Consider the following 26,337-nt stretch of genomic DNA (forward strand, 5'->3'; position numbering starts at 1 on the left):
TTAAGATCTGCACAGAAGCTCTCTGCCTTCTATCTATCCCATATCAAAGATGGAGTAACCTTTCCAGTTTTCATCATGCTTAGATATCCACTATCTGCTGTTACTAATTCTATATTCATTCAGTCATTACAGTATGAACATTTGGTGTCTGCATATTCCCACATGTGTTAAACAGCTTTCAAATAAAATATCTGTAGTGCAGTAGCTTGTATTTCTCAAAAGTTCTGTTTAGTAAAATACGTTATTTAACAGAAAATGGATTAAGACTCTATATCCTTCAAATAATGGAAGAAGTAAAGGTACATGATATACGGGGAAGAACGGATTTGTAAGGGGAGTGAACAGAGAAAGTCAAAGACAACAGAGAGAAGCATAAATGTAGAATGAGTGAAGTAAGGGTCACGGGGACAAAGTGGAGACAGGTGTGAGCCAGGGACTAGTAGAGATTAAGGCCAGGTACTGTGAGATCACTGTCGCATGTACACAATTCGGAAAAGCTAGTGTTGGTGGTGGAGATGATCCTGATGTCGCCACATGTTAAGCAGCAACTGATGTAGAGTGTGTTGTGCTTAGAAGCATGTTCTGCCACTGAATGGTCAATCTGCTGTTGACCACAGCTTAGTGGTGGCTATTCATTCAGGTGGACAGTCGGCTGATTGTCATCCCAACATAAAATATTGTGCAAAAGCTACAGCATAGCTGATATATTCCATGACTGCTTTATTAAAGAATTTTTGGGCCTGCAGCCTTTCATCATTTACTACACTGGGCACCAGCCAGTCATCTTCATTTGAGCTGTTGAGAACTGGAGAAGACTTCTGCCGTCCTGCAATTTATTTATGTATTGTGGTATTCTGTACATGTGTTAAGATCATGGTGATAGGCTGACCACTCTACAAAACAGGCAGCACCTTTGCTGGTGGAATTGCGTAACTCAGCTGTCTTCAGGATGGTTGCTCATGGTGGCCATCAGTGTACTCTGTTGCCTGTAAGGCATGACTGTTTTCACCAGTGACCCTGTTCCTGACTGCATAGGATATGCCTGCGATGGAATTGAAATTAGATGTGCTGGGAAGGGTGCATAGGAAAAGTGCTGCACCTGGGTCTTTCAAAAGGATGAGAATGCTGTAACAAAGGTTGGGAGTAGATGGGGCTTAAGGAGTTCTCATTTCACCATTCCAAGTGTATCCTCATTTGTATCAAAGTGAACAATCATTCATCTGTTGTAACTTCTTGTGGATTGAATGCACTGTAAACTACTGAAATTGAATTTCGGCAGAGCAATTGCTGCCGGTAAGTAATAGCTAGAAATAGTAAATTCGAACATCCTTGATTGTTCCATCATGGGCATATTTTATCTATAGTGTCTGTATAAACGTATCCATTGGAATTTCGCGTGTGAAAATACAGTTGTCTCTGTCATAGTAGTATTGGGTCATATACAAGTTTGTGATGTTTTATGTGGTTGTGGTTATTTTAATGTGAGGAAATTTGTTATTGTAGGATATTTGACAGCTGAATCTGGTGCTGTCTGTTTGCTCCATGCCCTGTGTATTCAAAGCTTCAAAAGCAAGCTGACTCCAGTTATTGTTATTTGGATAACCTTATTTCCTTGTAACATCTGGTAGCATAACAGTATCAATAGATATTTTAGACACACTAATGCTAATGTGCACCTTCCATTTTAGAATTTAGTTTAATAGCTCCATAAAATAACAAAAAATATGTGCATAAGTTTGTTGTGTTATGAGGTTTAATTATTCTGCTTTATCATTTAAACCAACCAGGGTGGTCAGATAGTTAAAATATTGGACTCGCATTCAGGACAGTGCTGGTTCAAGTTCTCATCAGACTTTCCAGATTTATATTTTCAGTGATTTCCTTAAATTGCTCCAGGCAAGTGCCAGAATGATTCCTTTGAAAAAATCTTGGCCAAGTAATTTCCCAGTCTTTTTGTAATCCAGGCTTGTGCCTCATTTTAAATGACCATGCTCTCGATCTTCCTTCCTGCTCTTTGAAATTTAAAATTGAGAAATAGATTGTTCAGTTACACCATTTTCTTACACCTGTAGTTGCCTGTGACTTAATCATTCTTCTAGTTATAAAAATATTGGCTTGTGGTTACTCACATCTTCTATTCTAGTAGCAGCTTGTTTTCAGATATCGTCCATTTGATCAAATGATTGTAGTTACCTAAAGGTGTTAGTCATGGAAAATTTATTAATGAAATTCAGTATGTAAATTGAAAAATATTGTGCATTAATAGTTGCCAGCTGAAGAAAGATAAGCAAGAAGACTACTGCTTCCATCCTATCCCACACACGACTCAGCCATCAACTTAAAAGTTATTTTAGCAATGTAGCCTGAAATAATGTTTACTGAATGCATTTTAGTTGTGATGAAATTGATAAGCTGAAGTGACTATTTTGGTAGTATACTGTCCAGTCACATTAATGTGACTACCTATCAAAAGCCTGAATAACTACATTTTGTAGTGTGGACCGCTGCAAGACATACAGGAAGAGAGTCAGTGATGTTCTGGAAAGTACCAACAGGGATGCAGAGGCATGCCGACTCCAGCGCCGTGGCCAGCTGTGCTGGGTTTCTCAGTTTGGAATCGATGGCATGAACACTCCGATCAAAGTGGTCCCACACATTCTCACTTGGGTTTCAATCTGGGGAGTTTAGTGGCAAGCGGAGAACAGCAAAATCTTCTCAGTGCTCTGTATCATATACATACATCGCTCGCTATCTAACACGTTGCATTGTCGTGTAGGTAGATGTCATTATGCCGAGAAAAAACAGTCAGTAGAGGTGGACATGTTCTCCAAAGTAAGTGCATACTTGTGTTGATCCATTGTGCCTTCCATAATGACACGATCACCCGGGAAATGCCGTGAAAACACTCCCCGGGCCATAATGCTCCCTCCTCCAGCCAGGACCCATCTGATGATTATTGTTTTCAGAAGTTTCATACCGTACATGCCAAAGGCCATCTGTCCAATGAAGCATAAAACATGATTCATTTGAAGAAGCCACACAGTGGATGTCCAGTTGCAGAATTGGCATGCAAATTCCAGCCTTTGTTGCCAATGAACAGCAGTCAGTATGGGTGCATGAACCAGGCGCCTGCTACAGAGCCCCAAACACAGCAGCAGCGAACGAGGTGGCGCAGTGGTTAGACACTGGACTCGCATTCGGGAGGACGACGGTTGAATCCCGCGTCCGGCCATCCTGATTTAGGTTTTCTGTGATTTTCCTAAATCACTCCAGGCAAATGCCGGGATGGTTCCTTTCAAAGGGCACAACCGACTTCCTTCCCCGTCCTTCCATAATCCAATGAGACCGATGACCTCGCTGTCTGGTCTCCTTCCCCAAACAACCCAACCCCAACCCAAACACAGCAACGGTCACTGAACAGTCGTTGAGGAGACACTGTTGGTACCCCCTTGGTTCATCTGGATGGTCAGTTGCACAACAGTTGCATGTCTATTTGCCTGTATGCAATTCTGCTGCTGCTGTTACCCTCTGCCATCTATGGCCTGTAGTGAACCGCAGTTGCATCGGCACCGGTTTTGGATACTGTCATTTTGCCATGCACAGTATACTTTATCTGTGGCGGCACATGAACAGTTTACAAACTTAACTGTTTTGGTAATGCTTCCACCCTTGACGTGAAAGGCAATTACATGCCTTTTGGATGTCAGGTAAATCACTCCTCTTGTGCATTATGATGAAGGCTATATTGTTTTCCCCGTCCCCTGACACACTTTATGTAATCTCCATTGCTAGTGCTGCCACCTGCCATCTGTGAGTGGTTTTTGCACATTGACATTGAACATATGTGGTGGCCATATTAATGAGACTGGACTGTGTGTAGTACAGTATTCTTAGTTATTTGTCAACCATTATTTTTAAAGAAACCGTGATATGTGTACTTTTCTACTCCTATCAGAACTGTTGCTAATGGTGATGTGTATGTCAGATTATGCTGTGTTAGAGCCCCAGCCTCTCTATTTGGATCTATACCTCTTTCCAGCCCCTGTGTCACCACCAGTGCAAGTGACCGTAAACTGTGTTCTGCCTCTGTCATGTAGGGTAGAAAAGTGGCAGTGAGGACATTCTCACAGCCCACCTATTAACTGTGAGGCATAGATACTGAGTTTCTCAAGTTGTGCAACAGCAAGAAGTCAGTGGAAATTCCAACTGTAACAGCAGGAATTTCTGTTACAACTATTGTGAGATCAACAATGCCATCGTGGCTCCCTGCCATCAAGGAAGTAAATATGCGGCCGCGGTGTGTGAGCAGCACAAACAATGCGCTGCAAGTCACCTTGGCGTACAATAATATTTTGGGTAAACATGCCTCTTCTCTTGCTCTGTCCATTTCGAATCTAGCCACTGATGACGACCGACCAATAGCGTTAGCAGGCATTTCAACTAATACCACTTCTCCAGCATAAATGTGGAATAGTGCCTTTCTATCCAATGACGATGGTGTGCCAATGGTATCCATAGGAAATGAGCTACCAACGGCCCTTCCTCTGCATCAGAGCGGGAATATTAGCCTATGACTATGGCCCACCAGTGGTAGCCATACAAATTTTAAACAATACTATCACTTCTCCAGCACGAACGCTAGAAAACTCACCCTTTATAAGTGGACACGACACTCGTCTCGGACAGTGTTCTAGCAGTATTGGACACCGAAAGATCCTGAGGAAGATCCCAGCAGAGGGGTCGAAACATCGAACATTTTAGAAGAAACATGATGCGGCCTAATAACCCAGAAGATTTTGACTTCAGTCTAGAACTAGCTGGCTGTGTTTTATTTTTAAATAACACATTGATTTTTCAGCTCTTTCTCACAATTTCCTCTTTCTTTATTGTCACACCTGTCTCGATCCCCCAGTTCCAAAGATATCTTTCTCTTCTCTGTCACTCACTTAAATTAATACTAAAATATAAATCACAAACTAAACTCTAAACAACGGCACTCATGACAGTTTCAAATTAAACTGAACTGGTGGCCAAGTGACCAGCTGTTACAATGAATGACGGTATTTTCTTTGAATGTGAATTTTGGATGAGTATCATTGATTGTCGACATGGGCTACTCCTATGACAGTGCTAGTGGCATCTCCCATCGCAAAACTTATTTCTGAGGAATGAGAATTTCTGTAGTCAAGCTGTAGTTTTGTTCAAAGATTGTTGGGAAGGCAGGACACTGAATAAAATTAATAATGGTCACCGTGTACAAAGTATCATTACTAAAACAAAATGTCTCGTGTTTCCATTTCAGTGTGAGTTAAATTTGCATTCTCTTTTCAAGAGTTGTGAATAAAATGATTTTTTAAAACAGTAATAGCTTACAAGACACCTTTAAAATCCATTGCCCTAGGTGGCTGCATAGTCTAACTAGGCCTAAATAAGCCTCTGTGCCACCATAGATTGTAAAATGCACCTCTGATATCTGTTTTTTCTACTATGCAGAGTGCTTGGTTTATTGTGTTGTCAATTTATTTGTTTTTCTGAAATCCAGATCGCTGGTAGCTAAGTCCCATTAGCTCCCCATGTGACTATAGTTTGTCACACAGAAGGTGTTCCTGGACTTAAGCAAGTGTGTTCAGTAAAGAAATTGACCAGTATAACTCTTGATTGATTGAATCTTTAACTGTGGCTTTCTTGAGGATCACAGTGTTCGCTATTTTCCATGTTCCAGGTATTCTTCCCAGATGCAGTGCCTTATTTAGGGTTTTGATTAGAAAGGGGATAATGAGTGATGCGGACTGTTGTAGGACTTCCATGGGGACACCATCAGGCCCTGGGGCTAACCTCTCATTTAAAACGGCAAGTGACAGTTTCATTTCTGTAGTCAAGCTGTAGTTTTGTTCAAAGATTGATGTGCATCTGTAGATCTTTTTTTTTTTTTTTTTTTCCATCATCATCAGGCCGTAGTTTTTGCAGTAAGTATTCTGCAGTGCCTCTCCAAGCGTATGTTCACATGCCATCATTTTGTTGCAGCGTTGCCAAGATTGACGGGGTTTGTTTTTTCCATTAAAGCTTTGCAAGGTAATCTCCACATGTTTAGCATCTGTTTTGTTTTCTTAGGTTTGTGAGTTTGTGTGACCACGGAATTTTTGAGTTTTTTTCTGTTTATTGTTTGTGTTTGGTGTTGCTGTCTTCTGTGCTGTCTGTATCAGTTCAGTCGGTGTATGGATTTGTAGTCCGTGCTTTCTGTTAAGTTTCACAGAGGATAATATTATATGATTTCTCGCAATCTATCCCAGACTGCTTTATGGAGCAAGAGTCTTCTTTTAAAAACATCATCTGCTAAGTTGCCTGAATGGATTTTTATTGTGATTACATTATGGTCATTTTGTCAACACTAGAGTTTCCTATTTGTGTCAAGGCTTTGTTATTTATTACAGGGATATCTTTTGTTTTGCTATCCTGTGATTCCCTGTTAAGAATGTGTAGATTTTATTCAGGTAGGGTAGTGTTTACTATTCTTCCTCCATTGTGAGTTGTGTTGGAGTGCCGTAACACTTATTTTGTGTGAATGTCTGTGCTTAATAAAAAGCTTTTGTGCCTTGCATATTGTGCAATGTTACTAATGTGATGTACATATGATTGTATATTGAAGTATTGTGCATAGTAAGAGATTATGATCCAGTTGGTATGTTCCCATATGATTCCTACTGTTACCATGTACTTGCCACAATGTTGACTTATTTTGGTTACTTCAAATTTTTTATGCAGTACTACTGTGACAGCCATCGGTATTTGGTAACCCTTAATTGCTATTGTTCCCAAAGGAGGTTGCTAGCACCTGAAGGAGTCGCACACACTCCCACAATGTTTCAGATACCTCATCCAAGGCATTTCCAGTTGTGTTAATTATTTAGATGACTTACTAATTACCCGGGCCACATGGGAGCAGCACTTGCAAAATCTACAGATGTGAGCAGCTCATAGCCTGTGGTTTGCATTATTGCCCTGACAGTTGTAGTTTCTGGAGCCAAATGTAAACCACCCAAGATGTATATTAAGTAAAGAAGGGGCTCACGCCAACACAAGAGCATATGGATTCAATCAGTAACTTAGAAGTTTACAAGAACCTCAGATAGCTACAGTCATTCCTGGGCAAAGTTAATACTTATGCAAAATTCATTCCAACACAGTCCAGACGTCCTAGCTGCTTAATCAGTTGATTAAAAAAGGAGTTAAATTTGGGTGGTCAGATGTGTGTCACAAAGCCTTCTTGCAACTTAAAAAGAGCCTTAGGTCGGCCATTTCTTTAGTAACATTCAGTCTGGCAAACACTTGCCACTGAAGTCTGATTGTTTCATTCATAGATTGCTGTTCCACAAATCCCACTGGCATAGAACAGGCGACTGCATTGGAATCTAAAACATTAAATGCAGCTGCTGGGAGGAAGTCATTTTAACTAGGCTGCATATTGGGCACTGCCTTTTTAGCCATCGTCATTTGATAAGTGGTGCCACCCCACCGCTTTGTACACATTGCACCCAAGTTTTAACTGTCCGCCACATCCTGATGGAATGCCCATTTTTTAGCCATTTACGTTCCCGCTTGGGTTTGCCGTCTGAGTTATCGGCGATTTTAGCAAATGACACACGGGCTGTCGACAGTGTTTTATTACATTATCTGCCAAAGCAATATGGCGAAGGCCATTTAATTTTTAGTTTTGGACCTCCATTTCTGTATGCCTTCATGTTCTACAGTTTTGACTTGGACGCGTGTGACACCAGTTGTTTTTTGCGCCCTAAAGCAAAACAAAACCAAAAATTAAACACAATGCAGTGAAATTACTTACAAATAGAGGAAGATGCATTAGGTATCACATATGGTGTCAAGAAGTGTCACGTATATCTCTACAGTACTGAGTTTCACCTGATCACTAATCATCATTCGGTAACCCTACTCACAAGGAGCTGTAGTGACCCCCTCCACCTTAGCAGTGAAGTGGGCGTGGCTTATGCAGCCACACTCAGGACAAGTCCACTCAACAGCCTGTCTGCCTTGTAGGCATCAGCGGGGGTTTCCGTGATCAGTGATGGGAGCCCATGGAGGTGGAACCACTACCACCTTCTATGTCATTTCTGGCTCACACCAATGCTCGAGGGGGAGATACTCTCACTGAGCAATTAGCAGAGACTGAGCATTCTCAAACTGAGATACCCATGGAAGCCTAACTATTGTCCTAATCTGAACCATGGCCAGCACTCCCTCCACTGTGGGTATGAACTAGCAGTTCCTCAAAAATAGTCGATCAGCCAGCATACCTAGACAGTGTCGATATTCAGCCCAGCTGATCATCACCAGAAAATATTGCTTGAACCTTTGACAGGGGTTATAGCACTCTGTCTCCCCTTCTTTGATGGGTCGACAAGGGCTGGGCCATTTCTAGCCCCTACCTGCCGATTAAAATACATGGAGGGGGAGAGCAGAGAAGTATCAGACAGTGATTCAGATTCCCCACCCAGTCCAGGTATTGATATGGAGGGAAAGTGAGAGATATTTGGGCTTCTTACCAAGGCTGCAGCCTGCGCCAATGGAGTGCACCCTCACGGGCATGTCACATGGATGCATACACTGACATGAAAGTGTCTGTACGTACCCATGGCCCCGTGTCTGTCTGGCAGTTTTCACTATTCTCTGAGGCCTTCGATACTTTCCAGTAACAGTGTAACGAACTTTACCTGTAATAATGAATTAAGGATGGGTCTGCTTGTTTGAAAGTATACAAATAATTGTTTTTCTCTAACACAAAGAGGTGGAACCATCCTTTATTCGTTGTTATTTTTTGAAAGCACAGGAACTGATCTCAAAACTCCAATAGTATAGACCTTGCCTGTGCTGACATTTTTTCAATTGAGATAACTCCTTGGAATGTTTTGCATACGCGCACTTACAACGACTTTCCTGTCGCTGTACTCTGGACTTTGCTTCTGGTTAGCTGTTGACTTCTTGAGCTCTCTCATTCATTGACCACAGGAAGGGCTCTTTGTTCTATCGGTCTCCATGTGACTAGTGCAAGTGATCATAAAATGTATTCTACCTATGCTTAGGAGGATAGAAAACTAACTCCCTCTCTATCAGTGACATTAAAATCTGATTAAAACCCCCACGCAATTATCAGTTCATTGATGTAATGAAATACCTTTCTTTTTCTTCCAGGTGGTCTACACTGTGGCTAAAGAGTGTGGTGCTGAAGAAGAAATAAAACATTAGGTGCACAGTCTTGTGTATAGGTGACAGTAGAGGGTACTTTTGCACATAGTTGCAACACGGAAAGACACCTTTTGTATTTATATTGAAACATTTTACAGTGGTAAAATGCAGAACAGCATGTCACCTGTCTTGTCAGGAACAAAATATAAACTTTTTAATAGTCCCCACTCTAATCAAAGAAGGCACTCTCATCTAAAGAATGACAGCAGTGTTAAATACAGTGAAAACATGGAAAGGACCAGAGACAGAAGGAAGTGCAAGACTCGTTTATTTGATGAGTCACTTGACAAGTTAAAACCAGAAGAAATTTCCAAGCTAATTAATAGGGAAGATGATGTTTCTTCAGAAAAGAACTCATTAGATTGTAATCAAATAGACCGTTCTTGTCCTAATGTAAATGAGACGTTATCTCCATCTAGAAAAAATACTCCTCGTTCTTGTAAGAAACGTAAGTGTATTTGTTGCATCACAGAAGAAGGAACTCCTTATAAAGCTGAGATAGAAGAGAGAACAGTTTCTGAACCAAATAATTCCTCAGTTTTGGAGGTCACTGGAGCTATGTTTTATTCTTCTCCAACAAAAATTAATGTTAGAATGAATGAGAGAAGCCCCTCCATAAAATATAATTACCATAATGGGGACAGTTCAAAATCTGTTTCTAGTTCTGTTAATATGAAATCAAAGCGTGTAAAAAATAATATTGAGCTAAAGAAATGGAAGTATGCAGAAGATTCAAATGAAAATGAAGAGGTGAAAGTACAGAAAGATTTCCAAGAATTCAGTTGTGCTGAATTAAAAGACATGCGAATCTCTCAGAAAATATCAGATGGGTCACCGAAATCTTCATCCAAAAGTCAACGACTGAAAAAAAGAAGAACCACTACTCATCGTGACCCCAGTTCAGATATAGAAAACTCTGACAACACAGGGGAAGCAATGAAGGAAAATATTACTGTTGGAAAAGTAAGTGCTTCAATAAAGACGAGAGTTATTACTAATATTAGATAATCTTACTAATCATCTTCCTCAAATATTCTCATGCTGTGCTTGGCTGCTCAGAGAACATTCTTGACACAAGGATTGGTAAAAATCATGGGAGATTTCTGATTTTCTTTGTTCACTTAGTGACACTGTAGAGCCATGTACTGCCAGAACCATAACAGTACATATATTGGGTCTGTCTTGTTGTAGACAGTATCACAACTGAAACTGAGTTCATTGCAACTGATTCATCTACATAGTTTCTGGGGAGGACATCCACAACTTAGAGACATTGTGAATAACAACAAAATAACTCTCAACACTCAATAACCATTCAAATTATCATAAAAATTATAACAATTAAAGTCCAGAATGATTAGGTGTTTCCAGAAGCCACATAGCTGTATAAAGGTGCTTTATTTGCAAATATAGGTTTTATGTCAGTATACATGCATCTTCAGGTCTAAATCTGCCAAGAATACAAACCACTGTGTGAAATTTTATGAAATGGGGGAAATACAGAACTATAGATATTTTTGGCCATTCAACAAAAAACAATGACAAGTACACCCAGTGGTTATATTTTCATAATGTAGAGGGACATTTATGGAGTCCCAGCATTTGGGAAGTTCTACATCCTAAGAGTCAAATCACATTGTCATACTAAAATTGGGTAGATACAAAAGATGTTTGTCAAACATATACAAAGAATTATCGCTCAGTGAGCCAGGTGTAGAAAAAAGTGGGGAAGAAACTAATAATGACCTGGGGGCCAGTAATGTGAACTGGGATAAAATGTCTAAAAAATAACTAGTGTCTAGGGAAAGTACTATTTGCACATGGCAAGATCTCATCTAAAAATTAATACTATTGTGTGAGTTTTCTAGTTTAAAACTTTGATAATTCTGGCCTGAGATGAGATTAATGGTAACCAAATGGTTCACAACTTTCTTAATTTGATAACTGTTCATAACAAGCTCACTTAACTACTTGGCTTGAAATTACCCACAAAGTCATGAGATACCTCCTAAAATCATGGCAGAGCTCCTTTTGCCCGGCGTAATGCAGCAACGCGACATGGCATGGACTCAACAAGTCACTGGATATCCCCTGCAGAAATATTGAGCCATGCTACCTCTATAGCTGTCCATAATTGCTAAAGTGTTGCTAGTGCAGGATTTTGTGCACGAACTGACCTCTCGATTATGTACCACAAGTGTTTCATGGGAGTCATGTTGGCTGATATGGATGCACAAACCATTCGCTCAGACTGTGCAGAATGATCTTCAAACAATTGCAGTTGTGGCCTGGTGGCATGGCTCATTGTCATCAATAAAAGTTCCATTGTTTTTTTGGGAACATGAAGTCCATGAATGGTTGCAAATGGTTTCGAAGTAGCTGAAGATAACAGTTTCCTGTCAATGATCAGCTCATTTCACATAAACACAGCCCACACCATTATGGAGCCACCACCAACTTGCACAGTGCCTTGTTGGGAACTTGGGTCCATGGCTCCATGTGATCTGCCCTACACTCGAAATGGGCTGTCAGCACTTACCAACTGAAATTGGACCTTATCTGACCAGGCCACAGTTTTCCAGTTGTCTAGGCTCCAATTGATGTGGTCACAAGCCAAGGAGAGGCACTGGAGTGGATTTCGTGCTGTTAGAAAAGGCACTTGCATCGGTCGTCTACTGCCATAGCCATATTTTGCCACACTGTCCTAATGGATACATTTGTCATACATCCCACATTGATTTATGTGGCTATTCCATGCAGTGTTGCTTGTCTGTTACCACTGACAACTTAAGACAAATACTGCTGCTCTTGGTCATAAAGTGAAAGCTGTCGGCTAGTGTGTCATCCGTGGTGAGAGGTAAGGCCTGAAATCTGGTATTCTCGGCAGAATTGCAGAATACTGAATTCTTTAACTGATTCCAAAATGGAATGTCCCATGCGTCTAGCTCCAACTACCATTCCACATTCAGAGTATGTTAATTCCTGTCATGTGGCTATAATCATGTTGGAAACTGCTTCATGTGAATCAACCGAGTACAAATGATAACTCTGCAATGCACTGTCCTTTTCTACCATGTTTACGTGGTACTGGCACTGCCATCTGTATGTGTGCATATCACTATCCTGTGACTTTTGTCACCTTGGTGCACAGCAAGCAAATTACTTACCAGCAAACATAGCATGTCTAAAATGTTCCATCAGTGTAGTGATCCATGGATTATATATATGTAGTTCTGATTAGTATCTTGCCCAATATGCTGATATACCTTCATAGACAGGAACTAGCATACAAAATTAGTCCACTGACATATACTGCTGGCCATTTAATCTGTTAAATATCCTGACCCATCCTTATGCCACACTTACCTCCGACCCCTTGCCACCTACTATATCAATATGGGAAATGTAAATGCAAGACCTGCCCTGTGCATCCCCACCCAGCACAATTTATTCCAGTCCCATATCAGGTAGACCCTACACACATACAGAATTCTAAATTATGTAGATAGGAATTGTCATTACAGCACTTCCTTCCATTGCTCAACCATCATGACCTCAATCTCAGTCAGCCCTAATTGCACACCAGCTCCATCTCTGTCATCATGCTTCCGAATTCTCTCTCATAATATTCACTCCTTCTGTGTGACTTGCCACTTCCTGTGGTCTCTCCCTCCCAGTTCTAATACTTTGTGATCCATGTATAAAAGTAATAGAAACTGTCACCAATTTGTGATAGATTGTCAGTGTGTGGGGTGTTAGGTTACTTTTAATACAGGTCATCATTTATGAAGTGAAGTGCCAATTCTTGCAAAGAAGAAAACCAAAGTTCACACATAATTTGCCTTTCTTCTTAGTCATTTCATGCATAATACAAATTGCCTCAGTTCTCCATCATTTGGATGGTCATAGTACATTTCACCTTCTAATGTATTAATACTGTTTTAGTAATGCCTGGACCCATACAGTCTACATTTTCCTCCCATTGTCTCCCGTTTTCCTTTACTTTTCAATTTAGGTTATATAGACCTAAATTCTCCCTTATATCCTCATTTCTTTCATTATCTTCATACCATGTATGGAAGTAAATTTAATTTTGGATCCATGTCATGCTTATATTCACATGTGATGCTGCATCCTAAATATTTAAAATGTATAAAACGTATATCATATTATCAAAGATTATTTTTGGTCTTATTGGTTGTATGCTCTGAAATGCTATCACTTTCGTTTTATCTACAGGCAATCTTAGATAGTAATTTGAGGGTATCCGCTGCAACTGGTGGACGTTATCTGAAGTTTATCTTCATTCTTTGCAATCAAGAGTTACCTCATCTCCGTATAAAATGCACATGTTTAGTATTACAATCTAAAAATACTCCTTTTTTTCTTCAACATTTTCCATTTACTGATCACTTCATCTACGGATATATTGAAGAGTGTTGGAGAAATATAGTACCCTCTTATCCCTTTGTCTTCATCTTCTTTGTGATTATAGTTCCCATTTCTACAACAGTTTTGGGGCTTGTGTATTGACTTTTAATAGTGTTTATGAGACAAGACAGATAACATTATTCAGCCATTGATTCTGTAGCACTTCCTGTAACTGTTATAATTAATGAGTCATTCTAAATGTTAAAACAATGTTTACTGTGCTCTGTTTATTTTTTTAAATTTTTCCTCTCTCTCTCTCTCTCTCTCTCTCTCTCTCTCTCTCTCTCTCTCTCTCTCTCTCTCTCTCTCTCTCTCTCTCTCTCCCCCCCCCCCTCGCCCTGAGTACATTACACTACCGTAAAGTAAGACTTAACAAAACTATCTGCCTGTAGTAGATCCGTTCATAGTTGTAAAAAAATGTTATATATGTCTGCTGAAAGAAATGAGAAAGAGAAAGCTCCATTTGTTTTGTGTATGAGAGTCCATTGCTAAGATCACTTTGAAGTACGATGTTTTGTTCTAATAACAGTTTGCAGGATATGTAGTTTTATATATAATGCACTGTTTTGTTGAACACATTGTACACAAGTAAATCTGTGGTCGATGTTCATAATGTGCTGCTGTGTGAACTGCCAAATTTCTTGTATTTGTTTTTCCATTTCCACTCTTTTTGATCTTTTGATGATGTATAGTGATGGCAAAACTTAATAGTGCTTTCTGTGTATGTTTTGAGAATATTATGGAAATCTGTCCTTTGTATGTCAGAAGCCACCGAAGAAACGCCGTCAGTCAACACAGGTGCAAGAAAATCTGGTATGCAGTGATGTGTCATCTCCAAGCTGTACTCTTAAGCTTGCTATGAGTCGGCTACATGTTTCCTCAGTTCCCAGAAGACTGCCCTGCCGGGAAACAGAATTTGATAATATTTATCGATTTGTGAAGAGCAGACTCAGTGATGGAGTTGGTGGGTATGTCACACTGCAGCCTAAATTTGTAGCTATTGAAACAAGGATGTTACATTTCAGCTTTCTACACTTTTATTTCGGTTTCATTTCTTGAAAATACACCTACCATTTACCAAACAAATTATTTAAAAACACATTGTTACTTGAAGACAGGATTTCAAGAAGCATTATTAAAATATTCTATTTGAGTATACACTGTAACTAAAAACTGAAAATGGAATTATTTTCATACTCCTGGGAAGGAAACAGATACTTATGCCAAGTATAGCTAAAGATATAAAAAGAAATTAAATTGAGGTGCAATGCACTGGAGAAATACCATATGTAATATGAGAATAAAGCAGAAAGCTATCGACCATCTTAAAAGAAAAAAGGCCTCCAGGCAAGTTAGGGAGGTTCAGACCCTACCGCCCACTGGCTTTGACAAGCTTTAAGAAACTAGCTGTGAGAACCACTTGTAAGTAATTAGTGTGAAAGAGTTTGTCATTAAAGGTCTGTTTTTTTTAAAAAAAAGGGATGAAGGGCCATGAATACAAGACCTGTATTGGGTCATATGGAATCATTAAAATCCTCAAAAATAAAGACTTATATTTATACACATCAGGCACACAGCTTAATAGTTCTCAAGAAATGAAAGCTTTAGTGAGTTTTATCGTTAAGCGCTTGAGAACAAAAGCCCGTGCAAACGAGGCTGGTGGCCATGTGCTATGAGCCTTGCATTCAGGTCACATTCAACGTCTTCATTTCTAGGCTCAAATTGTGTTTATTACTGTTTGGCGAGAGACTGAAACTGTCACGAAATTTCTCTTTAGGAATATATTGAAAGCTGCCATAATTTTTTAAATTTTATTGATAAAATGAACTTTATTGTGAACAAGGGGAAAAAGTGATCATCATGTGTGAATATGAACTTTGATAACGTATGTTTAATCCTTGGTGCTGATTGCATGTTTTTATGTGGAATAAGTTTTCCTAAGAAAAAAACATACTATATTTTGTGACAAAAATACAGAAAATAACACAAATACAGAAAGTGTCTGTGACATGTACAGTAGCCTCAGACTGCTTGGCTCTTGCTCTTATTACCAGTGTTTTATCCTCAAATATATCTGCAAAGATATGAAACACCAGTTCTTGCATGCTTCAGACATAAAACAAAATTTCAGTATTTTCAAGTGCTTGTAAACCATTACATGTGATCTGTAACAGATCCTAAACCATGACATTTGACTTCTATTATTTAAAAAAAGTGAAGTGCAATAACCTAAATTCTTTCACATTATTTATTGTTATAGAATTATGCACCAGAATATAAAACTCTATTCAAAACCCTAAACAAGGACACACAATTTTTATGGGAATTATTTTGTTACTTCTGATGTTATTGTTATAAAACCCCTTAGAGAGTTTATGTGAAGATATTTTAATAGTGAACTAATTAATTATTTAATTAATTAAGCAATGAAATAGAAGTAGCTGTACAATGGAGAGTTCTTTATTTCATTCTGAAACTATACATTACCCAAGAGATAATTAATGTGCTCTAGCATATTTAAGGTATACAGGTGCATGTAGCTTTCTGCTTGACTTTTTTTCTGTACTACTGTTATGTCATGAAGTCTTTGCATATGCTGTTTACAGTCCTAGTGTCATACTGTCATGTCATAACCACATCCAATTCCAAATCCAACATCAGGGTCCTAAATGAAATGCAACACATAGCACTGAAAACACATTTATTACGAATACAGCCAGAAGAAACTGGCTCCCTGTACAGAGAGTGAAGCTAGTTCTACAAACATTGAATATTCCAGAATGATGGGGTTTATACAAACATCAAATGTTCCAGAATATACATACATTACAAACATAATAATTCAAGGACCTTACAGAAATTATAAATACTAACAAGCCTGTGTTGGTGATCATGTTTGATCCATTAAAGAGAGAGAGAGAGAGAGAGAGAGAGAGAGAGAGAGAGAGGGAGGGGGGGGTCTCTGCAGGACATTTTGAAAGTAGTCTTACAGTATAAGTTTATCTCTGTTGGTGTGCTGCACACAGATGAGTAATTTTTCCAAAGTTTGTATCACTGAACATTTATTGCAGCCTCACAACAGAAAAGACAAGCTCCACAAAAGATAATAGTAGCAGAAAATGATTGTCCTTGATCTAGTATGAAAGTGGCAAAATCAAAAGTATATTGTGACCCGGGCCATGACGTAATCGCTGCTGCACGACTACATTGTAGCACTGGGGCCCAGGGAGAGTGCTGGTGGATTTTGGGTGGCACAGCAGAACAATGCAGCAAAATGGTGCCAAGTGGCTTGGAATCGAGCGGCAACTGCAACTGGCTAATGGAGATTGCGTTACAGCTTAAGTATGTCATGGCGGAGGGATATTCACAGGCTTTTATTAAGCGCATGGCACGCAGATGCAAGGCAGCCCCTGATAGCTGTGCCACCGTTGTTGCTGCAGATACTGTCTGTGGATGATGGTAGCAGCCCCCGAAGGTGCTTGCTAGTGTTGAGCCTCTTAACAGTAGCACTGAATCTAAACATGGAATGTACTGGCAAGAAGCATAACTGAGTCTGAAGGAGGAGCACTTGTTGAGATAAGGAGCAGCAACCCGCTGGGCACAGGAGTCATGACAGAAAGAGACCCCCCCTGTGGGTCCGGGGTTTAGAATGGGCCCGAGGTAGTCCAGCCTGTCGTAAGAGGCAACTGAAAGGATTCTCACACGTTTTGGCCTTTATGTGATGCTCCCCTGTAGTGTTTGACCACTGTCCTTCAAAATTTTCCTGAAGGGCAAGCCAGCTGGGGAAAGTCGCCCTACATGGTGCATAGTGTCCGTCATGCGTTGAGACCTCTTGCAACCTTCGTCGAGGTGGATCTGCACTTCCGCTCATTCTCCAGCTGTTGGGCGAGGTCACCCTCCTGGGGGTGTTTCCCTCCATCATCTGTGCAGTATCGCTTTCTGCACTGTCGACATAATGGACTTCTTAGCTTGTTTGCACCTTATATCCAGCATGGTAGGCAGTCCGTTGTGGTGGGGCTGCCATGTACCCTGTTGATTGTAGCCCCCTGACCACACAGGGATTGCTCTGCTGATGCCCGCGCCATTAACTCCCCACGTATGCCAAGGAGTAGATGCCCGTCACCCTGTGGCATCAGGACTTCCGGCAATGGCTATCCTGCCAGGTGGCCTTTGCTGCGGCTGGGTAGCACCCATGGGGAGGGCCCCTGGTCGGAGTGGGTGGCATCAGGGCAGATGACACACCATGAAGCTTAGTACACCATCTCTTGCTGGTGGTCAAACACCAGCAGTCTTTAAGCGGTCAAGGTCTAACTTCAACGCTAAGAAATATGACCCCACATCGTTCCTCCCTGGCCGCACCATGGGAAGAATGCCAGGCTAAGGATGGCAGCATAGCTTATTCACCCCGGTACCTGGTATGTACAAGAGTTGATGAGGAATCTTTGTTGTCAATGAAATCTCAGTTTTTGTGGAGCATTTAGAGGACAAGTTTGGGGAGGTGGAGGGCTTGCCCAAAATGTGGTCAGGGTCAGTCGTGATCAAAACAGCATTCTCTGCCCAGCCATCGGCACTATTCGCTTGTGACAAGCTGGGGGATTTTCTGTTTCCATCACGCCCCATAATAGCTTAAATATGGTCCAGGATATCATATTTCACAGGAACCTTCTTTTGCAGTCTGATGAGCTGCGTTTCAATTTAAAGTGGCAAGGTGTCCATTTCGTCCGGCGCGTTCACCGGGGTCCGTGGGGTAATCAGGTTGTTACCTGTGCCTTCACCTTGGCCTTCAAGGGTGACACATTATCTGAGAAGGTCAAGGTGATGGTCTACCATTGTGACGTAAAGCCATATGTCTCCCTCCCTCGATGCGGTTGTTTAAGTGCTGGAAGGTCGGCCATATGTCTTCCCACTGTACTGCCAGCATCAGCTGTCAGGATTGTGGACATCCTTCACATCCCAATACTCCGTGTGCTCCACCTCCCATCTGTGTCAACTGCAGAGAGCACCATTCGCCTTGCTCACCAGACTGCAGATTCTTCAGAAAGAAGGAAAAATAACAGAATACGAGACATGGAATACAAGACCCTGGAACAACTGACCTACACAGAGGCTAAGAGAAAATATGAGAGGCTACATCGTCTGCATATGACGTCAACCTACGCCGCCGCTATGACAACAGTTCTACCATCTTCTGTTCTGCCGCATACAGTTGGCTCTCAGAGCCATCAGACTCCATCTGCCCCCTTGATGGTGGGGGGCACTTCCCTCCAGGTTACTCCTGCACAACGTACTTCAGGAGCAGCCCCCCCCCCCCCCCCCCGCCTCCCAACCATTAGAGAAGTGCAAGTCGTCTTCAGCTCCTCTCACCAGGAGGGGATCCCTTGGGACACTCCCTTCCCAGGTTCCTACCAGTGGAAAGCTGACAACCTCCAGTGGCTGAAGCAACCACAGGTAGCTGGTCATAGGGCTTCAGGGTCCTCCTCAGTCCCTGAGATTGAATCAGTGAAGCCCTCCCAGCCAGACAAACCTAAGGAGCAGTGAGAGAAACCCAAAAAGAAAAGGACCCCCAAGAACCAAGGCACTGTGGTGGCACCCACACCACCACTACCTACAAGCACTGTGTCTGAGGATGAGGTGGAGATTCTGGCATCCATTGAGGACCTAGATCTCGCTGGGCCGTCAGCCACAATGGATGTCGATCGCACAGGTACTGATCTGGTGGCAACAGGTGACCCTGAGGCGTAGACTGCCTCATTGAGTGTTTCATGCCTTCCCAGTCTCACGATCACATAATCCTCCAGTGGAATTGCGGCCGTTTTTTCCACCACCTGGCTGAGCTACAGCAACTGTTAAGCTTTACACCTGTTTTCTGCATTGCCCTCCAGGACCCCTGCCCTCTGCAGCTATAAGGGATATTATAGGAGCTGTAGTGACTATAATAGTGTGTCAGGTGGAGTTTGCATCTATGTCCTGAACTCAGTATGTAGTGAACCTGTGTCCCTTCAGACCCTCTTGAAGCTGTGGCTGTCAGGATAAGGACGACACAGGAAATAACTGTCTGCAATGTGTATCTTCCTCCAGATGGTGCAGTACCCCTCCCATATTGGGTGCACAGATTGATCAACTCTCTAAACCTTTCCTAATTTTGGGAGATTTTAACGCACATAACCCCTTGTTGAGTGGCGCCATGCTTACTGGCCAAGGTAGGAGGAGCAAAAATTTATGGTCACAACTCGACCTCTGCCTCTTAAATACAGGTGCCCCAACACATTTCAGTGTGGCACATGGCACATATTTAGCCATTGATCTCTCGGTTTGCAGTCCTGGCCTTCTCCCATCTATCCACTGGAGAGCACATGACGACCTGTCACTCCCCCAGCGTCATGCCCACGGACACCTACCCAGATGGGTTTTAAACAAGGCAGACTGGGAAGCCTTCACCTCTGCTGTCACTGCCGAATCTCCCTCACATGGTGCCATCGATGTTGGTGTTGAGCAGGTCACTGCAACGATCGATTCTGCGGTGGAAAATGCGATCTCTCCTTCTTTAGTGTGCCCCCGGCGAAAGACAGTCCCTGAGTCACTGAGGCAATTAAAGAGCATCAGCGAGCTCTGCAGCATCGTAAGCGGCACTCTTCCCTAGAGCACCTAATAGCCTTGAAGCTGCTCCATGTCCGTGTTTGCCAGCTTATAAAACGACGGAATCAGGGGTGTTGGGAGAGGTATGTGTCAACCATTGGGTGCCAAACGTCACCTTCCCAAGTCTGGACGAAGATCAGATGTCTTTTTGGGTACCAGACCCCAACAGGTGTCCCTGGCATTAATATCAATGGCGTGTTATCTACCGACGCAAATATGATTGCTGAGCATTATGCTCGAGCCTCTGAGTTGGAGAACTACCCCCAGTCTTTTCCACCCTCAAACGGCGGATGGTAAGGAAAGTCCTCTTGTTCGCTACACACCACAGTGAACCCTATAACACCCCATTTATAGAGTGAGAGCTCCTCAGCGCTCTTGCACATTGCCCCGACACAGCTCCTGGACCAGATGACTAAACATCTCTCGTCTGACTACAAGCGACATCTTCTCGTCATGTTCAACTAGATCTGATGCGATGGCGTCTTTCTATCACAATGGTGGGAGAGCACCCTCATTCCGGTGCCCTAACCCGGTCAAAACCTTCTTGATGTGGATAGCTACTGTCCCATCAGCCTCACCAACTTTATTTGCAAGTTGCTGGAATGTTTGGTGTGTCAGAATTTGGGTTGGGTCCTGGAGTCACGTGGCCTACTAGTTCGGTGTCAGAGCAACTTCCGCCAGGATCAATCTACCACTGATAATCTTGTGTCCCTCGAGTCTGCATCCAAGTAGCATTTTCCAGATGCCAACATCTGATTGCCGTCTTTTTTTTACTTACATAAAGCATATGACATGACCTTGCGACATCATATCCTCGCCACATTGTATGAGTGGGGTCTCCGGGGCCCACTCCCGATTTTTATCCAAAACTTCCTGTTGCTCCGTACTTTCCATGTCCAAGTTGGTGCCTCCCATAGTCCCCCCCCCCCCCCCCCCCCCCCCCCCCGTATTCAGGAGAATGGCGTTCCACAGGGCTCCGTATTGAGTGTGTCTCTATTTTTAATGGCTATGTTTAGTAACAGCTGTGGGGCCGTCGGTCGCACCTTCTCTGTATGCGGATGACTTCTGTATTTTGTACTGCTCCTCCAGTACTGACATTGCTGAGCAGCACCTACAGGGAGCCATTCACAAGGCGCAGTTTTGGGCTCCAGTCCAGTTTTCAGCCACGAAGTCGTGTCATGCATTTCTGTTGGCGTCGCACTGTTCATCCAGAACCAGAACTTTACCTTAATGATGATCCACTCACTGTAGTAGAGACATATCAATTCTTAGGAATGGTTTTCGATGCCCGATCGACTTGGCTACCTCACCTTTGTCAGCTTAAGCGGAAGTGCTGTCAGCACCTCAATACCCTCTGCTGGCTGAGCGACACCGACTGGGGTGCAGATCGCTCTATGCTGCTGCAGCTTTACAGAGCCCTTGTTCAATCCCATCTTGACTATGGGAGTCTGGTTTATGGTTCATCTGTGCCTCAGCATTGCATTTACTCGACCCAGTGCACCACTGTGGCGTTTGCCTAGCAACAGGAGCTTGTAGAACAAGTCCAGTGACCAGTGTATTGGTGGAGGCCAGAGTCCCTCCATTGATGGTTAGGCATGCACAACTGCTCGCCAGTTATGTTGCACACATTCGTAGTTCTTCTGCGCATCCGAATTACTGTCTCCTTTTCCCAACCATGGCGGTTCATCTCTCGCATCAGCGGCCCAGGTCAGGGCTTAAGATTGCGGTTTGCATCCGGTCCCGTCTGTCTGAAGTGGAGTCCTTCCGATTACCACCTCTCCTGGAGATCCATTCACGTACACCTCCATGGTGTACACCTAGGCCGCAGATTCTTCTGGACCTTTCACATGGCACTAAGGACGCCGTTAACCCTGCAGCTCTCCACTATCACTTCCTCTCAATTCTCGACATGCTTTGTGTATGTTCATGGAGGACATAGTGAACACCACTCCTTGCCAGATGGCTGTAGTATTTTCACTGCAGAGCTGGTGGCCATATCTCATGCTCTTGAACACAGCCGCTCATGCCCTGGCAAGTCATTTATCCTGTGTACTCATTCCTTGAGCAGCCTACAAGCTATCGACCAGTGCTACCCTCACCATCCTTTGGTAGCGTCCATTCAGGAGTCCATCTATGTCCTGGAACAGTCCCGTCATTCAGTGGTGTTTGTGTGGACCCCAGGACACGTTGGAATCCCAGGCAACGGACTTCCCAACAGGCTAGTCAAACAGGCTACATGGATACCACTTGTGGAGGTGGGCATCTTCAAAACTGACCTGTGTTCTGTCTTACGCCACACGGTTTTTCGGCTTTGGGAGATGGAATGGCATAACAGTATGCACAACAAACTGTGTGTCATTAAGGAGACTACGAATGTGCGGAAGCTTTCCATGTGGTCCTCTCACAGGGAATCAGTTGTCCTCTGCTGGCTCCACATTGGCCATACGTGGCTAACACATGGTTGCCTCCTCCGTCACAAGGACCCAGCTAGGTGTCACTGTGGCTCACAAATGACGGTCGTCCACCTCTTGCTGGACTGCCCACTTTTAGCTGCTCTGCGGCGGACTTTTAACTTTCCCAGCACCCTATCTTTGGTGTTGGGTGACAATGCCTTGACAGGAGCTTTAGTTTTACGTTTTATTCATGAGGGTGCGTTTTATCATTTGAGCTAAGTTTTAACTCATGTCCTTCAGGGTGCATTTTATCATTTGAGCTAAGTTTTAGGTCATGTCCTTCGTATTCTCATGGTAATCTGCTCTCTTGTTTTGATCTCTTCTAAATGTTTCTTGTGTCTCTCTAGTTTTCTTGCCTGATTTTGTCCATTTTAGTGTTTGTTGCCCTTCTGTCATTCTTATGGTTTTCTCCTTTCTTCCAGCTGTTTTTTGTACGTCTCAGTTATTTTACTCCCACCCTTGTGGAATTATGATAGTACTTGGAGGTGTCTCAACCTGGAGCATCTTCATTTCCCATTTTTATTCAGTCCTTCCTCTCAGCACGTTATTTTAGATACCGACTAGGTGATGTCCTGTCTGATCGCTTTGAGCAGGGGAACAGTCCCCCTCATGGCAGCGTTTTAAGCGTGACTGCCTATGCTGTAGCTATTAATAGCATTACGTCCATAGTGAAAAGTCCTGTCCAGTGCTCCTTGTTTGTGGATGCTTTCTCTGTGTGTTCCTCTTCTTCAAGCCTCGCAACGACAACACATCAGTTGCAACTTACTCTTATACATTTGGGTGAATGGGTGCAGAAGAGTGGTTTTAAGTTTTCCACTGTGTGTTCTTTTTCACTTTTCTCGTTCAGTTTTAACCTTTCCTGAATTGAGGATGAGGGACACTGTCCTTACTTTTAAAGACACAGTGAGATTTCTAGGACTCATTTTTGACTCAAAGTTTACGTGATTACCTCATCTTAGAGACCTGAAAAAATGGTCACATAAGGCTTTAAGTATTTTAAAATGTCTTAGCCACAGTACACGGGAAGCAGACAGGACTTGTCTGCTGCAGTTTTACTGGGCATTTGTGCAATCTCGGCTCAATTATGGGTGCATGGTGTATGGGTCTGCAAGACCTTCTACTTTAGATGTTGGACGTTGTACAGCATGAAGGAATTAGGTTGGCCACTGGGGCATTCAGGACAAGCCCCATACCTAGACTCTGTGCAGAGGCTAGTTAACCAACACTTCATATGTAGCAACGGCTACTTACGGTGAGCCAGGCATATAAAACTATGTCCACACCATACACAAGTGCATACCATACCGTTGCTCAGCTTCCTCTGGCATAGTTTTTTCATAACCGGCAACGATCAACGAGGTCCTATGGAATTCGCGCACAGGATTGCATTTCTAAGATGGATATGGCTGGTATTAATGTTTTACGTTGAGGTTGGAGCAGATTTCCACCTTGGCTCCACCAGAAACCCAGACTTGTTTTGGATTTGACTAATTTTAAGAAAGATAGTATGCCAGATTTTACATTCCATTCTCTATTTTTTAACATTTTAGATATGCATCACGATTTTACTGTCGTGTACACCAATGGCTCCAAACGAGGGAATTTCCTTGTCTGTTCTGTGGTGTTCCCTGATCAACAGGATTTGCCTGCCTGTTGCATATGCCATTTTCACTGCAGAGACCCACGCGATCCTGAAGGCACTGGAGCAGATGAATCGTATTCGGGGCAATCGGTTTCTCATCTTCCCCGATTCCCTTAATGCCTTACAATCGTTGCAGAATCTGTACCCAGCTGAGGAGTTGGTCCAGCTGATATATGACCAACTGTGCTTGCTCCAGTGGCAGGGTAAGCAGGTGTCATTCTGCTGGGTGCCAGGTCATGTCGGAATATGGGGCAGTGAACAGGCCGATCGGGCTGCCAAGGAGGCCTGCAGAGAGCAGGATGTGGTGCAGTGTCCTATTCCCTTGCTGTCTGTCATTTCTGCACTCCACAGGAAGTGCATGCAGTTGTGGGAGGAAGAATGGCTGGTGGTGACGGCCAATAAGCTGCAATTGGTGTAGTCAACAACTCAGCCGTGGCGCTCCTCCTGCCAGTTGCTCAGGCGGGATGAAATGACCCTCACGCATCTTCAGATCAGGCACTGTCCTCTCACACATAGCTTTTTATTAGGGCGGGAGGATCCCCCATTTTGTGATGCTTGTTGTGTGCACATCTCTGTCCGCCACATTTTAATGGAATGCATTTTATACTGTGATGCAAGGGCAGAAGCAAAAATTGGTGGGGATCTGCCCTCTATTTTAGCTGATGATGAGACAAGTGTATCTAGGGTTTTAAATTTTTGCAATGTGTCTGGAATCTGGCCTAAACTTTTAGGCTGAAGGTCTTAGTGCATTGCAGAGTGGCTGGCTCCTCCCTTTTTTTCCTTGCAGTCAACCAGCCAGTTCCATCTGTTTTAGCTCCTTCTACCACTCTCTTCCTGTGTGGTCCATGTTTTGTTGCTGATACCCTGCTTCATCCCATGCTTTAGTGTGGGTATGCATGTAGTTTTCCAACCTTTGTTACCTGTGATATATGTTCTGTTTTATCTTCCTGTTCTGGGTATTTTCTTGACACCTATCTGGATCTGGTTTTGCGCGGGCACTGAAAACCTTGCCATTGTGCGACCATACAAACTGCTCCATCCACATGGTGCGGAGAGAAGCTACTTCTGTGGGAACCAGCCTGGCGTTTGTAGCAATGGGGCAGGCCATATCAGAGACAGGGTGGCTAGCTGCAGTGGAGACCAAACCAGGAGAACAGGAGGCAGCCAGCATGGTGATTTTGGCAAAGGAAGATGCAGAAAGGAAACAACTGAAAGAGCGGAAAAGAGGTGAGAGATGGTGGCTGAAGGGGGAGGCCAGTGGCAACAGGTAGGGTGTCGCCGTGGCATGTATGTGGAGCACGATAATGAGGCAGTGTGGAAAGATGCAAAAAATGTTAGGTGTGAGGAGCAGGAGGAGAAATGAGTGCCAAAAGAGTAGGCCACAACCTCCGTGAAGGAGGCTGGCCATGTCTGCATCTCAGAGGCAAAAGAGCAGGAGGTCGGGAGCAGCTTTGGGCTGCAGCCAGAAGGGCAGCAGCTGGCGGACCATTGCCGAGAGGCTCGGTGGCCGGGCCAGTAGTGTTGGCCAGGCATTTATGCATTTTAAAGTTTAGTTGATAAGCGGCACTTATAAAAAAAATTTTAAGCTGATACTTTGTATTGGAAAAGGTGTTTTGCAACACTACTTCTTCACGGTTGGGTAACCAAGTTGAAAAAGCTGCTTGAGAGTTAGGGGAGAGTTATTAGTGGAAATAAATTGGACTGTAAACACAACTTTTACATTTTTAATAAGAACTATTCATGGAGTAGTACATAATAAAAATAAAAGAAAATGACAAGTTTAAAAGTATTTTTTGAAAAAAAAAGTATAGTCTATGTTAAGTAGCTAGCCTGTAGGTAGTATTTTTACTTATACTAGTGTAAAAAAAATTAAAAAGTTGTTCTCAATCACTATCCAAACTCGAGCACTATTTTCAA

At 42.8% G+C, this 26,337-nt stretch overlaps 1 protein-coding gene across 1 annotated transcript in view; it reads left to right on the forward strand.

The window, feature by feature from the left end:
• Positions 1–26,337, forward strand: part of LOC124788366 (origin recognition complex subunit 1) — a 136,259-nt gene that overhangs the window by 19,352 nt on the left and 90,570 nt on the right. The window contains exons 2-3 of the mRNA XM_047255630.1: positions 9,205–10,221; positions 14,455–14,657. Of these exons, the coding sequence (XP_047111586.1) occupies positions 9,364–10,221; positions 14,455–14,657 (1,061 nt within the window). The 5' untranslated portion in view covers positions 9,205–9,363. The remainder of the gene's footprint in view (positions 1–9,204; positions 10,222–14,454; positions 14,658–26,337) is intronic.

The sequence above is a fragment of the Schistocerca piceifrons genome, chromosome 3 (genome assembly GCF_021461385.2).
Source record: "Schistocerca piceifrons isolate TAMUIC-IGC-003096 chromosome 3, iqSchPice1.1, whole genome shotgun sequence".
Lineage (NCBI taxonomy): Eukaryota > Metazoa > Arthropoda > Insecta > Orthoptera > Acrididae > Schistocerca > Schistocerca piceifrons.